The sequence below is a fragment of the Astatotilapia calliptera genome, chromosome 1 (assembly GCF_964374335.1).
Source record: "Astatotilapia calliptera chromosome 1, fAstCal68.1, whole genome shotgun sequence".
Classification (NCBI taxonomy): domain Eukaryota; kingdom Metazoa; phylum Chordata; class Actinopteri; order Cichliformes; family Cichlidae; genus Astatotilapia; species Astatotilapia calliptera.
The window spans coordinates 12,140,153-12,157,957 of record NC_137422.1 but is presented as its reverse complement, the minus strand read 5'-3'; the positions used below and the strand labels follow the sequence as shown (position 1 = coordinate 12,157,957).

At 40.0% G+C, this 17,805-nt stretch overlaps 1 protein-coding gene across 1 annotated transcript in view; it reads left to right on the top strand.

The window, feature by feature from the left end:
- The window catches only part of itga11a (integrin, alpha 11a), a 51,623-nt gene extending 37,291 nt beyond the window's left edge, over positions 1-14,332 (top strand). Inside the window, exons 17-30 of the mRNA XM_026162768.2 lie at positions 649-788; positions 1,029-1,139; positions 1,488-1,573; positions 1,691-1,901; positions 2,062-2,160; positions 6,005-6,081; positions 6,254-6,337; positions 6,573-6,663; positions 6,749-6,862; positions 7,972-8,055; positions 8,156-8,266; positions 8,398-8,493; positions 9,161-9,274; positions 13,029-14,332. Coding sequence (XP_026018553.1) covers positions 649-788; positions 1,029-1,139; positions 1,488-1,573; positions 1,691-1,901; positions 2,062-2,160; positions 6,005-6,081; positions 6,254-6,337; positions 6,573-6,663; positions 6,749-6,862; positions 7,972-8,055; positions 8,156-8,266; positions 8,398-8,493; positions 9,161-9,274; positions 13,029-13,106 — 1,496 coding nt within the window. The 3' untranslated portion in view covers positions 13,107-14,332. The remainder of the gene's footprint in view (positions 1-648; positions 789-1,028; positions 1,140-1,487; positions 1,574-1,690; positions 1,902-2,061; positions 2,161-6,004; positions 6,082-6,253; positions 6,338-6,572; positions 6,664-6,748; positions 6,863-7,971; positions 8,056-8,155; positions 8,267-8,397; positions 8,494-9,160; positions 9,275-13,028) is intronic.
- The last annotated feature ends 3,473 nt before the right edge of the window (positions 14,333-17,805 follow it).

Below are 17,805 nucleotides of genomic sequence, written 5' to 3'. Positions count from 1 at the left end.
TATTTAGAGTGTCTTATAGCGAGCTCTTTAAACAGACAGGCTGACTTACTGCGTACTGCGTTGCTATGTATCTCAACACTTTTTCAGAGTGGAAAAGTACAAGTTAAAGACTGAGGATGAAAAATTGCTTTGGAACTTGCAGTTCTCCTCATCTAAAGAGGAAAAACTTTTACTGGTAATTGCAATGTGGTGAAAGGGACAGAAAAAGTTCCAAATGTCATATCCGTTATCTGCACGGATCTTTTTTGCGTAACATATTAAGATCTCTGCAGCTCTGTCAGCTTCTCTAGCTGACCTCAAACATAACACATGCATGAGTTTAGCCTTGGTAGATTTTTCCTCATGCCATGAAAGCCTCTGAAACAATGCGGTTTGGAAATGAGTCAGTACTGAGGCCAAAGGGTTTGGATTCTTATATGTGTTGGTCACACATGTAGCGTATGTTAGGAGCCAAGCTGATATTGCATTGCAGTGCTACAATGATGTCATTTACCATCTCCTTTTGCTGCCATTTATCAATTACTCTGTACTAACATAACTTACTAACATAAGTAAGAACAGAAGCGTGTCGGCCTTAAAAACACAAACAGGATTTTTCACGGTTTCATATTGAAATGTAATATCTTAATTCTTCCTACAACCCACTAGGGATCAAGTACAATGTCTCTATCGCGGAGAAACGTTACAATCCTCGGGCGATGTTGGATAACCCGAATAAGATGCAGCCTCAAAACTTGACCCTCCTTCCGGGAGAAGAGACCTGCGAACACATCTACTTTTACGTCATGGTGAGATTCAGTTTTAATGTTATTTTGGTTGCTTTTCTTCTTACAAATCATTTCATAATCAAAACAGTTCTGGCAGAATTGCTCAGAAAATATCACTATGGCTATTAGTCACTGGCTAAAATCTAAAACATACATCTATAGACTTGTTTAAAGCAAAACAGATATTTGAGTGTCACAGACAAAGTGTCATAATACAGAAAATCTGCTGGTTAATTTCTGAAAATAACATTTTTACATTAGGAAACGACAGACTACGCCAGACCCATAGTGTTCACTGTACAAGTGGCACTACAAGATCCAGAAAACGCACCAGTTCTAGATGACAGCTGGCCTACTGTGGTGAAGACTGAGGTAAGAGACAATCTGGCAATGTCCTATATTTCAACATGCTGCTCAGCTACACAGCTACATAGCTATTAGCTTTGCATAATGCATAGTTCAAAGAGGTTTGGACAGCAGGTGGATGAGGCTTTTCAGAGCTGTATGCCTGTAAAGAAAAATATCTCCCACCAAGTAGTTTGAGCAGTAGATGTTTAACACATATACTGACCTCAATATTTAGATAATTTGGCCATGATTAATATGAGCCTCCTGAGAAAGAGAATACAACAGAAAACAAGGAAAATCAATCATCATCTGGGTGAAATATGAAGCAGCAGTAGTTCCTTTGATGTAAAAAGATCTTGTCTCTTTGGTAAGCTGCCCTTTTGGAACGGCTGTGACGAAGACGATCGCTGCATCCCTGACCTGGCGCTGCAGAGCATGAATGACCTGATGACTCCAAAGTAGGTATACGCATATTCATCACCATGCCTACAGTCGCACAGTGGGACAAATTTTATTTGCACACTCGCAACGAGTAAATAAATAATGCGATATCTTCCTTCCTCGCTGCTTCCCAGACAGTTCTGTGCACAGTCCGTACAGTCTCGTGGTGCTTTCTGTCGCCGTCAAAGTGAAGGGGAGATGGAGGGATCTCTCAGGGTGCTAGAGGCAACCAGGCGGAGGATGGTGGTGGATGTTCGGCTGGAGAACAAAGGAGAGAACGCATACAACGCTCGCCTCAACATCACCTACACACCCAATCTGCACTTTTCTAGCCTCATTGTCAAGGTGTGTTATCATGACCTTAAACTCTTCATGTGGTTTATCAGGACAGATGTTCTCAAATAGCCTAAAAGGTCTATGTTACTCCAAAGAGTCCGAGGTTTAACCATCAGGTAAGGCGAAATAAATTCTACATTTATGACTAGCAGTGACATTTTTCATTCAGGACAACTCGGACATCAAAATAGAGTGCTACAGTCAGGACAAACTGAGGAACGAGAAGCTCTGCAATGTCAGCGCACCCTTCATGAGGGCCAAAACACAGGTGAGTTAACCATGTTTCTTCACGTAATTCATATGTGTCGTTGTGATTTTTTAATAAGATAAGATAAGGCTTATTGTCATTGGCAGCAAAAGGATAAATTGGATTCATTTCCATGGGAGAGTTAACTAAAAAACATCTCAGGTTGAAAAGCTGTAACTTTATTACACTATAATGTTTTAGGTGTTTTTGAAGAGGTGTCTGGAAAAGCATAAAGCTGATGCAGCCCAGTGAAATTCATCCGTATGCCAGTTTTTGTACCGATTCCCAAATAAGATTAGTTGGTGCCACTGGAGAAAATTGATGCGAAACACCAGTATAAAGTAATTCATCATTCAAGAAGAAACTAAAGTCTTGCTCCTCGTCTGGGTTCTGATTTCAGGATTTAGAAATCTGAGAGAACTCAAACCCCTATGTCAAAACAGAAATCGGCATTAATTTTCTTTCAGTATCTCTGCCTGTGCTCATCGGGTTGTATTTGCTTAGAAGAGAAGGGGTGGAGATGCCAGATGTTGGCTCTGTATGTTCTGCCTGTTTGCTCTTCTCCAGAGTTTTCAGCCAACTGCTGTTTTAGTATGTTTCATCCAGGCTTTTAACTCTGCCAAAACATGTTTACGAGAACAATATCATCCTCAGAAAGCACATTTATATGTAATAATAAACATAGTTCCCCAGACCTGTCCCGTATTAAACCTGAATGCGTCATTGTTCATGTATAATGCGAGCACGAAGTGCATTGGGGACCACGAACACGTGCTGCAACTTTATTGGGCACACCTGTTCCACTGCTCGTTAATGCAAATATGTGAGCAACCTGTAAAGTGGCAGCAGCTCAGTTAACAAATATCAAATACACCAACTTAACATGCTAATGTTTCAGCCCTGTACCCTTCATCATATCATATTGCATATATTCATCAGTGCTCTGATGAATGCCACAAGCCTGAAACATTAACACAACTGTTGGCATGGACTTTGAATGTGACATGTCTGATGTTGTTAGGGGGGCTGGTCCTGAGTACTTCAGAAACTGCTGATCTAATGGGATTTTCCCACACAGCCATCTCTAGGGTTTACAGAGAAAAAGAGAAAATATGTGTCAGCCAGCAGCAGTTCTCAGGGTGAAAATCCATGTTGATGACAGAGGTCAGAGGACAAAGGCTTGTATAAACACTACAGAAACTCAAACAACCACTTGTTATAATCGATGTATGGAGAAGAGCATCTCTGCATGCACAACACCTTGAACAGACGAACAGCAGAAGACCACACGCTGCGCGCCACCCCTGTCAGCTAAGAACACCAAGTGGATGCCACAACTCACACAGGCTCAACAAAACTGGGCAGTAGGAGATTGGGAAAATATTGCCTGGTCTTTTTTCTGCTGCAACATTCAGATGGTTGACTCAGAATTTGGTCTAAACAACTTGAAAACATGAATCTATCCTTTGTATCAGCAAGTTCACTGCACTTAAGTGGCCTCCACAGCACCTTTGGGATGTGCTGGAACGGGAGATTCTCATCTTAAATGTGCTTGTTTACCTACATGATTATCCACCCACCGAATCCAACTGAAAAGCAAAGCAGCAGGGATAGTACCTGGATCAAAGTACCTGGACTACTTTGACATCATGTTGTATTTTTATATGTAAAGAATTAAATTCCACAATGTAAGAAAGAGGGCGCATTGTCATTTGGAGGAAATCATACCAGTGTTATGGAAAGAAAGTGCAATATGGAGATTCTAGGACACCATTCATAGCTTATCCGTTGTCGTCACTCATGATGACAGTGACTTCTCGTGTCTCGTGTTGGAACAGCTACTCGTGTCTTAAAGGTTAAAGTAGCTGTCCCAAATATAGACAAACAAATCAGCCAGTCTGGACCCCTCTTCTTCTTTTCACTATAAAAACATCACATTTAATTGTTATTGCATTAGGAAGATGCATCTTAGCAACGGGGTAAACACAACAGATAAGACTTGCTCTTCTCTCAGCATTATTCAGGTGAGACTGAACGAAAGACACCGAGATGCATTTCTCCTTCCTCATCTGTTAGTGATTCTCACATTCATTTCTGCTGTACCAAGCTTTTCCACAGGCTTATAAAGTCAACAATATTTATGAGGCTGTGCACTTTCCGGGGTATTTTACAGCAAGGCATTACTTTTTATTTTTAGGAGGGTGATGTTTGTGTTGACTTTGATAGGGATGACACCGGTCGTACATCAGTAAGTGCAATTAAAAGCTGTTATCCCTTTTTTAAATGTGTTTTTCATTGACATCTGAACAATAATCTTTCAGCTTTCTATACTGAAACAAAGTCTGCTGACTAATAATGCAGGAATGAAGGACTGAAGGTGACTGAAAGAGTTCATGAAATGTCCTAACCATGTGATTATCGCAAACAATGGTGATCTCCTGGGCAACAAGTAAACCCAAATTTCTATGTAATGCTCCCAAGCAACTGAACCGAGCAGACCTGGTCACCCTTTAGAGCTCACTGAATGATTCATACCCACTCATTGACCCTAAACAGCATCCAGAGCCACAAAACTGATGTGCTCTGGTCGAGAGCCTTTTAAGAATGTGGCACAGAGTTAAACAAGGCTGATTGTACACCAGTGCCACTGCCAAGCCAGCCTAAACCACCGTAGAGCTGAAGGAAAGTGGGAACTTCAGTGCAAGCTTTTTAAATTAGCCAGTTATCACGCTTGTTTGGATCTTACCAGGTGATTCTGACCCGTGTAAAACAAGTTTGTTCAGTAAACTTTACAACCAACAGCGACAAGACGTCTAAAAATCGATTCCTTTTGCACGTGATCGTGGAAGCAAATGTGTTTTTAGGTTTTGTGGGTGTATGCAGAGAGAAGGGTTCTAGTTACTAGCGGTTTGACGACTGACAACGAATGTGGCCTAAGGAGGCGGACAGGCTGAAGAAACACAGAGGAGGAAGAGGAGAAACATGCACTGTTTGAATTTCTGTGTTCAGCTATGCAGATGCACGAACATTCTCCAACCATGGACAATCACGCCCTCAAAACCCAGAACAACTGTGTGTGTGCATGTGTGTGTGCACGTGTGCGCGTGTCTGGATTCCTATGTTTGTGTTTCATCCAGCCATCCTTCTCAAGAAACAGTGGGCTGAAGTCAAGGTTAACCATTCTTCACCAGGATATGCGATAGGACTAACAAAGGAGGACCGGGATCATTTTCCACATCTGGGACAAGATGATACGCAACGAGATCATTATATTTGTGCTAAATCTGTGGTTGCTTTGAGAATGAGTCTATCTATATGGAAGAGGGAAGGAGGAAACCTCGTTATGCATTCCAGTCTGGTCAGACTGGATCCTTCATGATTTCATTACACCATGGAGGACTGTAAACAATGCTCAGCTAAACTCTGCTCTCCTAGATCGGCATTCTTCTGCCAATCAAGCCTCCTTTGCAGACTTGGGTTCCAATTTTGATACATACCCATTCCTCTTTCTGGCTGTCTCCTTTTTACTGCTCTGCTTTTATTTTGCCCTGAATCTGGCTTCCACTGGAAGTTTTGAGTGAGTGAATGTGTGTGTATGTAGTGGACATAGTCTTCAACTGAGGGGAAATTCCCAGGCTCTCTTTAAGCAGCAACAACTGTGCAAGCAGCTGCCTGGGGTCAAAGCCCAGGAATTATAGTAGGTTATTGCGGACTTGACTTCTTTTGTGTCCTTTATTCTAGGAATGCTATATAGCATAGCATCTGGAGTACTTTAGAGTTTTGTTAAAGCAAGATGAAATATAATTTAGGAAAAGCAATAAATGGGTAGTGTGTGCTTCTAATCTTTACTTCCTCTTCTTTGTAGGTAACATTTCGCCTGGAGTTCGAATTCAGTCGCACTACCTTCCTTGACCATCTCCGGGTTATCCTGGAGGCCAGCAGGTATGGACATCACTTTATATCTATTGGCATCCCAATTACTTTTTGCTTTGCATGTAGACAAATGTTCTGTGTTTTAATGATCAACAAAAATATTTAAAAAATAATACAAGGATAAGCGTCTCGCTGTAAGATCATCACTTCTATTTGTGGAATATTTTTGTCTTTTCAACAGTGACGGTGAAGAAAATAGCAAAGCCGATAATTTCAATGATATCTATTACTCGCTGAAGTACGAGGCAGACCTTCTCTTCACCAGGTTAGTCAGCTTTCGGGGGGTGGGTGTTGTTGTTGTTGTTTTGTTTTTTACCAAACAATACAAGCGAGGAATTTAGAAGTGCAGTGGGCTACAACAAACTGTGTTGGCATAATCTGGAAGATACTGAATGTAACTGTGGGGGAAATTAGTCGCTAGTTGTGCAGCCGGAATGGGAACTTTATGTTAATTGTTTGCTTGTTTATTTATTTACTTTTTTCTTTATTTGCTTTGACAGGGATTCTAATCCGACTCGATATGAAATCAAACCAGAGCTGTCACTGGAGGAGCCAGGCATCATCGGTCCTCCTTTCAACTTCACCTTCCAAGTGAGACCAGTTCTATCACCACCATGAGCTTAATTCAAAGTACAGCTTGGAAATAGTTTACACGATTCCCCCTGTTGTGCCTTAGATCCAGAATCTTGGATACTTTCCGGTAAAGGATTTGCAGCTAAACATCGAGATCCCAGAAATGACAAAAAACGGCAACCAGCTCCTTCAGATATCCGACTTCCATATTAACCAGGTGTGTGCAGAGCTTCAAACTGTCTATCAGTTAATACAAAAACAGAACATGAGGGACATGTGGCAGATTTTTTTATATTATAGCACTCCATGGTGTGATAACAGACGCTTACAGTGGCTAATATTAACACGCTGCATAAAAGATGCCTTGCAGACAATTAGCAGCGTAATTGTTAGAGTGGCTAGGACTAAATCATTTGTTACTCTAAGCTTTGACATAATGTAATCAGTGAGATTTTGGCACTTTGGAGCTGACGAGCTGCCACTTGGGTTTCAGTCAGTTTCCTTTCCACCTATGCTGCTTTTTTACTTTTTTGCATTTACCCTGTATCGTCAGTTGGTACTTGCGATTATTCTGCTAAAACTCACATAAATATCAGCGGTAAATAACAACAGAAGAGCAGTGGTGGTATTGCTACTGTTTAGGGGAAAGATTGTTTGGTTTGACCTGAGCAGACCTGTTCTACTATTGAAGTTCATCATTTCTGGAAAGTTTTTCTGGAATAATACAGATTCACAGGTCTTCTTAAAATTTTGGACAAGGTCAGCATGCTGAAACTCTTAACATGTTCGAGTCTGGAGGTTCAGCCTCTGATGTTTTTAATTGGGAATGAGAGGGGCAGCTCAGGTTGAGCCATTTGGGGATAAAGTAATAGAGGCAAGGCTGAGAGGGTTGGGACATATACAGATGAGGGAGGGTGGATATGTTGGACAAAGGATGATGAAGATGGAGCTGCCAGGCAGGAAGAAAAGAGGAAGACCAGAGAGAAGATTATGTGATGTAGCGAAGGAGGACATGCAGATTGTTGGTGTGACAGAGGAGGATGTGGGGACAGGGTGAGATGAAGCTGTGGACTCCCCTAAAGGGAGCAGCCAAAAGAAGGACAGAGTCAGCTCGACAGACTAACCTCAGCTACACAGCGTCCAAACCTAATCACATATTATCAGTGCATTACATTTACTTTACATTAATTGCTGAACAATAATCATTCTTTTTAGTAACATGATCTAATAAGCTCCAGCTTATCAGCATATTATTTCACTGCTTTTCTGGAAACATAACATTTTACTGCACTAAGAGGAATTTCTTACCCCCATGTCGCACCTCAGAGAGATGGTACGCACTGTTTACCACCTCAGCATGTGGCACAGAGCAGGGCATCACCTGAAGACCTGTCACGCTTCTCCAGCTTGGTAAAGTCAATAAAACCTATCAAATTCTTTCCCAGATAAAAGTTTAATTCTCAACTTATTTTCTTAACTTTTTTTTTTTTCGATCTGCTTCTTCCCACAGAACCGATCCAACACACTAACTCTTCCAATTCAATGCACAGTCAATGTGGCTTACTACAGAGACGCTGCCTTTAGAATCACTGGAGCACTTAGAATAGATACTTTACACGCGGTGAGCTTAAACCTCATCAATGGCTGCATGAATTATTATTTATCACTTTTTACAAAACTTTGGCTCTGCAGTGCTTGTAGCTGTGTCATCTGTTCGTTAAATGCGCCTGCTTGTTTTGATTTCCTCTCCAGCTGAAGTTTAAAATCCTGGAATTGGTGACCAGTGCATCAGTGGAGCTCCCCTCCTCCAGCCCCATGTTTTTACATGAAGAGAGGCCTGTCAGACATGTGAGTCGGCAACAACCAGTGCTCTAAATTGCTTCTGTCCTCGTCTGGATTTTATTCTTACCATGTGCCCGGTTCTCGAGATCAGCTGTTAAAATTTCTTTCAGTGGACTTTAAGTATTCAAATAGCGTCTCGTATGTGATGTTACCATTCATGGAAAACTAAGAAGAAGAAAAAAACAAATTTTCCATCAAGCACCTCTTTTTATTAAAAAATGAAAAGAAAACAAAGTTTCTGCTTCAGCTGCGCTCATGAGCACAGAACTGAAACAGGGAATAATCACACTGTAAATGTTAGTATTGGAGCACTCATGGCTGTGTGGTGCTTAGGGACCGAAAGGACCAGCGGCACAACATGTATGAGTCAGGACTCAAACACTAATCTGTGCTGCCATCTATTGGTCATTAAAACTGTCAGACTCTATTATCTTGTTTTTTTTTTTAAAGAGACTGTATTTGTGGAAGTAAAAGGTGAATGGATGTACTTGATCGGTCTGTGAAAACGCTTTTTTATCAAAATTCATGAATTGTCGTTATGCTATTCTGCAAAAATCATATTTATTTAAAGCTATATATTTAAGCCAAAAATACCATTTATCACTGCCTGTGTGTACAATTCAGCCTGCGTGCTTAAGAGAAAACAAATTTTATGTGTTGTCATGTCCAACAGATAATACTAGAGATCAGGAAGGAGGGAGATTACAGAATTCCTACTTGGATTATCGTTGGAAGCACGCTGGGAGGACTCTTATTGTTAGCCCTGCTCAGCCTCGCTCTATGGAAAGTAAGTTACGTCGTGCAGTTTTTTAGTTAGCTGACTAACAGCCATTGAGTTATTAGAGGTATTTATCTAAATACCCACTTTTAGTCACTGACGAGTGACAATTTGGGGGGAGCTGTAGCATGTGATTCCCAGCATTTTCATGAGGATAATGGTTTTCCCATCCTGGAAAAAAAAACCACACCCTCTGGGGTTAAAATGTTTCCTTAAAGCACAAAGCCCCACAAACAGTTGATACTGTTCATCTGGATGTAACGTTTTAAGTGGGAGAAATATTTTGTCACTTATCCATGTGACTTCTTCAGTTTCCCCAACCTTATAAACAGTACATGTGCACAATAACTGAAACTAGCACCACTGGCGAACAATGAGCTGTCAGTTTCTTCATTAATATGCAAATTGCCATGACTGTTTACAAGGTTGGTCGAAACCTGCAGTCAGCTCATTTTTCTACTACCTCATCTGTAAATGTGAGCTATGGTCAGATGGTTATTGTAGTGTAGGTTTAGACTGCCATCATGTGGCTGAGAATAAGATATTGTCTTTAAATAAGAGTCTGACAGAAATGCCATAGTTATGTACCAAAACTGTGTAAAATGCCAGATTCTTCCATTTCTTGACTCTTGTCTGCATGTTTTCTATTTTATTTCATATTCCTGTAGAAATAATGAAGCGGCTGTTTTATATCCATTACCTGGATCCTTTACTGTCAAGTAAAGGTCAAGCCAGCAATAAAGGCAGCCTCATATTTATGCTCAACACAGGATGCATTGACAGAAATGAAGAATCTGTCTGAATATGTGGAGCTGCGCTTTTTGTTTTGCGTGTATGTGTGTGTGAGCGTGTATTCATATCTTTGTGGGGACCAAAAATCCTGATCCCCTCAAGTTTGAAGGCATATTTTGAGACTCAAAATGACGGTAAGGGTTAGGGATCCATTTTTCTTGGTTAGGGTAAGAGGCTAGAGAAAACATAATGCCAGTTAGATGTCCCCACAACATATGAATACCCAACGTATGTATGTGTGTGATTGGGGGAGGGGGTTTACTGGCTGAAATGCTTACATTTACAAGAAGCTGCGAGTCTCCCATCATATATTACAAAACTGTTTAAAAGCACGTCCTTATTTTAATTTTGTGGTATTTCTACACACAAGAAAATCATCAATCTAGCACCAGCGTCAGTGCTTATATTAATATAATTAAATAGTCATCTTTTACACAAGATCTCCTGATGTATTGTTTTATGGGGAAAAGGGTCAGTCAGTTTGAACCGAAGCATCTGCCTCATGTTTCTGTATCATATTAAAGTGTAAAAATGGATTGTGTGTTATTTATTTAGGTTTTTCAGGGGGAAGAAAAATGCCACTGATGATGCAGAAATTTTAAAAAAATCACAAAATCACATGTATTAAATATGATCCACTAGATGTTAAAAAGCTAAATGATATTTAGTGATAGTCACCATGAGCAGATATCTAAAGGATCTGATGAACTGTCATGATATTTGGGCAGGCTAGCTGGGGATTCCAGTACACACACACACACACAGACATTGACTGGATTTATCAGCATTGTGGTTTTAATCTTCCCCAGTATATTCCTGACCTCAAACATACCCCGAGGGATACAGACTGGACCTTGTTTCATGTGCCTCTATATTTGGTTAGCTCCAGCATCTTAGCTGCTGATAAATTTTCTGCCTCTAATTTATTTACATCCACTTATAACAATGTTGAGCTCTCACTGAATCATTTTAACCATAACTGTCTTTCTATTTTAGATAAGTCTGTCCTGTTTGACTGAGATTAGCTCCTGAAACTCTTCTCCTTGGATAAATGACGGCATTAAAGCGTTCTTGTTGAAAAAAATGAGCACTTGTGGAGATCAAGTCATCTACGCATTCATCTCCTTCATTTAAAGGATCTTTCAGTGTCTTTTAACACTTCGGGGAGAGATGCGAGGGCTGCTGATTTTTCAAACCTGGTTTCAAAGAGCAGAGGTAATCCTGTGATGGTATTCAACACTGTATTAGTGAAATTGGTATTCCTGCACCACCTGCTGTGCCTGTTTTAACAAATGAATCTCAAAATTCACATTTATTGCTAAGATTTTAGAAAAGGCTGTGCCTAAGCAGCTTACAGCTGTCTTGGACAAATACAGCAGCCTTGATCATTTCCAGAGCTCATTCCACACAAACAGCTCTTCTGGGAGTCTCCAGAGACATCTTGATGTGAAGTGACACAGGATAATCTTCTGGACTTGACTTGATCTTTGGCTTTAATACTGTTGATCATCGCGTTGAGATTGACAGGCTGAGACACTGTGTGGGTGTATCGAGGTCTGCTTTGGAGTGGTCTCTTCAAATCTGTCTGAAAGATCCTTATCTGTGGCTGCTTCTAATTTCAGTTCATCTTCCACTTCTCTTGCTTACTGTGTAGCACACTGGTGGGCCTGTACTGTTTCTGTTGTATCTGCTCCTTCTTCAGCACATTTTCAGCACTTTTAAGGACATTTCTTATCATTGCCGTGCAGACGATTTTCAGTCATATATCTTTTAAGCCCCGAGATGTTTCTAACCTGCACATCTTGCATCTAGAATCTATTAAAACTTGGATGGCTGACATTTTTCTCCAATTTAACGAAGAGAAAACAGAAGTTTGTGCCCCTGACAGATTTGTGCCTACGGTAATGGAAACCCCAGGTACCTTTGCTACATTTTCTACTTTGAAAGTGTAACTTGTGACTCAGCCTTCACTTTGGATGCTCGCGTTTAATCACCGTTTCGCTCTTGCTGTTGTCACTTAAGAAATATTTCCAAGTTGAGTTCCATCGTGTCACACTTTGAATTGGAAATTGTTATTGGGACCTTCACGTCTGGATTATCGCATTCACCTTGTTCACTTGTCTTAACAAAACCTCCTTTGGAACGTCTGCAGGTTGTTCAGAATGCTGCTGCGAGGCTTCTGACTAAAGTCTACCAAGTGCTCATGTGTCACACGGTTGGTAATTCGGTTGCACTGGATCCCCATTAATGTCACTTTAAGATTCTGATGTTGACCTTTAGAGCTCTGCATGGGCAAGCACCATACACCACCACCCAATGTGATGTTTGTGTATTGTATGTACAGTCGGCAAGGTCTGTCATCTCGGTTGTGGGCAAAAGACCTGCAACTGACAAATAAAGGCTATCTCATCTCATCTCATCTCATCATCTCAATAGTGAAGTTTTGTGTCCATATATTCTGCGTTCCTGAGGTCACATGATCACAACCTGCTGGTTTTATGCAAGACTGAGAACTAAAGGAAACAGAGTTTTTGTGGTCCACAGACTCCAGAGCTCTCTACATTCTTGTTGTGAATCACTTTATGATATTTTTCTTGAAAGCTGGTCAATAAATAAAATTTTACTTACTTTTATCCTTAGGGGGTGATGACTAATAACCTCATCTACTGACTTTACATCTACAGTTTGGTGCCACATGGGTAACATGCTATTTTGAGATTAGGAACATAGTCAGCATTTTACATGGTGACTACGTCAGTATGTCAGCATTAAAATTGTGGCCTCACAGATCTGCAAGCACAGCCGCACACTCTGAAACTTCTTAGCTTTTTCTTAAGTTTGCATAAATTTTACATTTGCAGTCACAAGGAAGTGATGCAATCTGTGTGCTGCACAGTGCCCACAATATTTGTAGCACATTTGTGTTTGCAGCATTACTTCTTATCTAACTTATCTCTGCTCTCCCACCCAGCTTGGATTTTTCCAAAGGCAAAAGAGAAAAGAAGAGGATGAGCAGGAGGTCAACGGCAAAGTGGCAGAAGAGCGATAACGCAGGCTGAGGGCCCCCAGCAGACACCCTTTCCACAGGGGACCCGACACTCAGGGACCAATCCGCCTCACCCCACCTGCTCCCACCGCTGCAGTGGCACCGCGTACACAGCACCACACGATCATTATTGCTGAAGAAAGGCTTTTTCAGTGCACTGGATCTTTCCTGCGCCACAACCCCTGACCCCCAACAATCAGCACTGTCACACTCACTTAGCATTCCTGCACTGTTGCGACATTAGGGCCTTCTTTGTCTATGTCTTCCACTGGCCTGGATGTCATCTCTTCAGAGATCTTGGAGCTCTAATTGCGTCGGTTTCTGGCCGGAGCTCTGGTGGTTTTTCTGTCCGTTTTCTACAGAAGAATAGAGCCACTTTCAGTCGATCTGTTTCAAGATTTTCAGGCCACTATTTGCATTTGAGGCAAATGTTAGCCAGTCATTCTTTTGTCTTTTCCTGATGTGTAGGCTATTTATTTAACTCCTATGGTAAAGTACATGAAAAAAAAAACCTCAAGGGTGTTTTCCCACCCAAAAGCTACAACAAAATGTAAAGCTCTTATACTGTATATTAAAAATTCCAAGTTTAAGAAATTTTTATCTGCCATTTATTCAGTCAATTTGCATAATAATTTATGACGACAGAAAACTGAACTAAAGTCACCAGAGAACGAAGAAGATTCGTGATGTTTAACTTTTAGAGACTTTTCTTAATCTTTGGAGAAGAATCCTCTAAATGCATCATCTCTTTAAGAGTTCGTTCATTTTAAGATTAACATCCTGGGAATCATGCAGGGTGATTTTTAAAACATTTGATGCACTTTTTACTTTGTATAAAATTAACTTGAATTTTGTAAATAGTCAGTTAGCTTTTTTTATATCCTTTCAGTACTATAATGGTTTTCTGACAGTTTTCAGCGTGGTTCATGGCATTATTTTTTTTTCAGTTCAGTACGTCGGCTTTGTTTCACTGAACCTGTTACAATACGAGACAGCTGCGTGCCTTTTAACATGCACTGCATCAGAGCAAAGGGTGTGCTTATAATATTAATGGGATTTTTTTTTTTTTTTTTTTTTACATTTGAAGCAATTCTTAACAGAAATGTAAGTAAATGATAATCAGAAGCCGTAAACATGAGTCCAGTGATTGCACAATGTCTGGAGTTTTTTTCTCTTTGAAGAAGTGTGAAGACCTGTAATATGCCTACAAATAAAACGATATAGGTCTATGAGTGTCTTTTTCACAAGTATCTGAGCGCTTTCAGCTGCATAGAAACAGGCCTCAACAAGCATGAGTCACCATTTTTGAGATTCCAATTCTTCACATACAGAAAGGAAGAACAGAAGCTGGGATTAGATTAGATTAGATAGAACTTTATTAATCCCTCGGGTGGGTTCCTCTGGGAAATTCGATTTCCAAAAAAGCACAGCACCGACAGAAGTTACAGAGTTACAGAATATTATATATATATATATATATATATATATATATATATATATATATATATATATATATTCACACACACACATATATATAAATACAGAGACAATATAAATAAAATATACCAAGGGGATAAATAGAATAAATAGGAATAAAAAAAAAATACAAGTGAATTGCACATTTCAAGTATTGAGGTCTATTGCACTGTTGACTATTTACAAAAGTATTGCACAAAAGGTATTGCACAGTGAGGTGAAGAGGCACTACAGCTTAGTTTAGTTGTTCCCCCCTCCTTTGTCCTCCTGTTTCCCCTCCCTCTCCCCTCCAGAGAGGAGTTAAACAGTCTGATGGCGTGTGGGACAAAGGAGTTTTTAAGTCTGTTAGTTCTTGTCTTTGGGATTGACGAATAACAGAGAGAAAAAAGTAAATAGACATCCATCTGTTCATTTTCTTCTGTTCATCCGATTCAGTGCTGCGGGAGCACTGGAGTCTATCACAGTTGTCAAAGGGCAAAAGCCAGGAAGTAGATGGCAGGGCATCAATAGACATTAAATCTTTTTTCTGAGCATCACAGTGGAAGGAATATGATCCTGACACAAGGAAAGCAAGGAAAGCCTTTACCAGCTCAAATCAAATCACTTTTATTGTCACATCACATGTGCAGGTACACTGGTACAGTACATGCCAGTGAAATTCTTGTGTGCGAGCTTCACAAGCAACAGAGTTGTGCAAAAATACAATAACATAAGAACAAGCAAATTATAAGAATGGGTAAATAAGTTATATGAATAAATATATGTACAATATAAGACTGTATGTGCATTACTGAATGTGCATACTAAGTGTGTGTGTGTGTGTGTGTGTGTGTGTGTGTGTGTGTGTGTGTGTGTGTGTGTGTGTGTGTGTGTGTGTGTGTGTGTGTGTGTGTGTACATATTTTTACTTCTGTTACCTAAAGTAGCAATGGACAATATTTTAACCCATCACTATGAATAAGATGTAACGGTTATAGATTAATAAGAAAGACAAGTTCATTAAGTTCATCAGTACTGTGCAAAAGTCTTTAGTCGCCCCTTGCTTCTTTATATTTTACCTTCAATGAGTCAGACTTTCATTCTTTTTTTTAAGTGCTCTTAAGCAATAGTTTTTTGAAAGGCTTTCAGAGTTTTTATTTGTGATGCTGAATGGTGAATCATTCAAGCATTAAAAATGCAGCCAACACACCCAGTGTTGTGTCTACACATAGCAGACAACTCTCTGTTATGTGAACCCATTTTAAAATTGTAACTTTATGCACTTTGTTACTAGCAGCCTGTCACAAAAACATCATTTGTTCCTGTTTCTTTAGCTGAATCAGCAGAAACATGCCAAAGATAACCCATCATTTTTATTTTTGCATCAACAAGGTGATTTCCAAAGAACTATTAGCTCAAAACCTGGAATATCTCAGCATGTTGTGCAGCGTGTCCCTATATATTGAGGAAACTGGACAAGTGGAGGTGAAAAGAAGAAGTGACAGGCCTAAACAATATCTACCACAGGTGAAGAGTATCTGACAGTAAGAATTAATTTTGTATAGGTTCATACTCAAGTTTAAAACAACAACTACACTAAAGCTATTCTGTTATACCTGTATGCAAAAAAAAAAACATTTCATAGTTCAGCAATACTGATCAATCTAATAAACTTAAACCTACACCATCCTCCCTATTCTGGTATTTTAAAGAGTTAGTTAGGTTGCTTAATATTTACGCTAAGTAAATATTAAGCAACCTAACTAATAGGGTTCCAACTCCTAGCAACAACAAAAATAAATAAATAAAAAATAGGGAACCACTTCATGATGCTTAATTGACGTAAACAACCTTAATTTGATGCAGTGTGAAAAAAAATGCACAGAAATAAATTATTTTTCAATATATTAAAATATTAAATAGATTCAACATCTTTCTTCAACAAAATTGCAGACTGCACAGATGGTACCTTCCCAAAGGAAAAAGTACTATAGCTTACTAGGGTATATATATTAGACTTAATAGTTACTATATACCAGTGGTTCTTAACCTTGTTGGAGGTACCGAACCCCACCAGTTTCATATGCGCATTCACTGAACCCCTCTTTAGTGAAAAATAAAATATGATTTTTTTCAAATTCAAGACATAGATATGCTTTTTATTGGTGCACAAAATGAGCCGTGCATGTCACGGTGGAGGCTCTGCTGAACCCCTGAGACCGACTCACCGAACCCCTAGGGTTCGATCGAACCCAGGTTAAGAACCACTGCTATATACAGTAATGGACTTCTATTCATTTTGCATCAAATTAAAACTTTGGGTGTCAGATAATTATTTATTAAAAGCTAGACATTTTAAATGAGAATAAGAAAGAAAAGTATGTCTTTGTGCCCCCTTTTCCCTGTTAATGCCCTATCGGCCCCCCTGGCTAAACTTTGCTAGATCCGCCCCTGCACAGTTACCAGCTGTCAGCTACGTAGAAAAAGATCCTGGTGTAGAAAGTAATATTAAATAAATTCTAACAACAGCTTATCAAGCTTAAACGTGCTGCTGTTGTTCAGCCGCTGGTTTCCTCTTTCTGGTGCAAAGTGGGCCAAAAGCAAACAACAATGCCGGGTTGCTAGCGAAGCTCCACATGCTATCCAGACCACCTACAGGTCCCGCATGCCACAGCCGCTCTATCACGTGATGCATACTGCTCCGAGTGCTAACGTTCTGAGGTGAGTTACGGCGTGTTGCAAGTTTTGTGAGGTGCTTTCGTGATATTTAATGGATCGGATTACATTTTTTATTTTTCTCCGATATCCGATCCAGTAATTTAGGTCAGTATCGGACCGATACCGATACGTAATATCGGATCGGTCCATCTCTAATTGTAACACATTATGCTTAAGAGAATATAACTCACTATAGACCTCACTAAAGTGACGGTTTATATCAATTGGGTTAGTTAAAAGAGTTCCTGCTTTGGATTTAATGCTATGTGATCCATCTACTCTTCACTGAGGCCTCATGGTCTCAGCGGACAGTAGACGGCTGTCAAAAAGCCATTATTAAGAAAGGAACAGGGGAAAAAAAGTCTCGCCTCTCGAGAGCCCGGACCTCAACAATACTTAAGCGGTGTGGGATCATCTTGACAGAGAACAGAACAAAAGGCAGCCAACATCTAAAGAGGAGCTTTGAATATCCTTCATGAAGCCTGGAGATTCCTGAAGACTACTTAAAGAAACGTTCTGAGGCGAGTTGC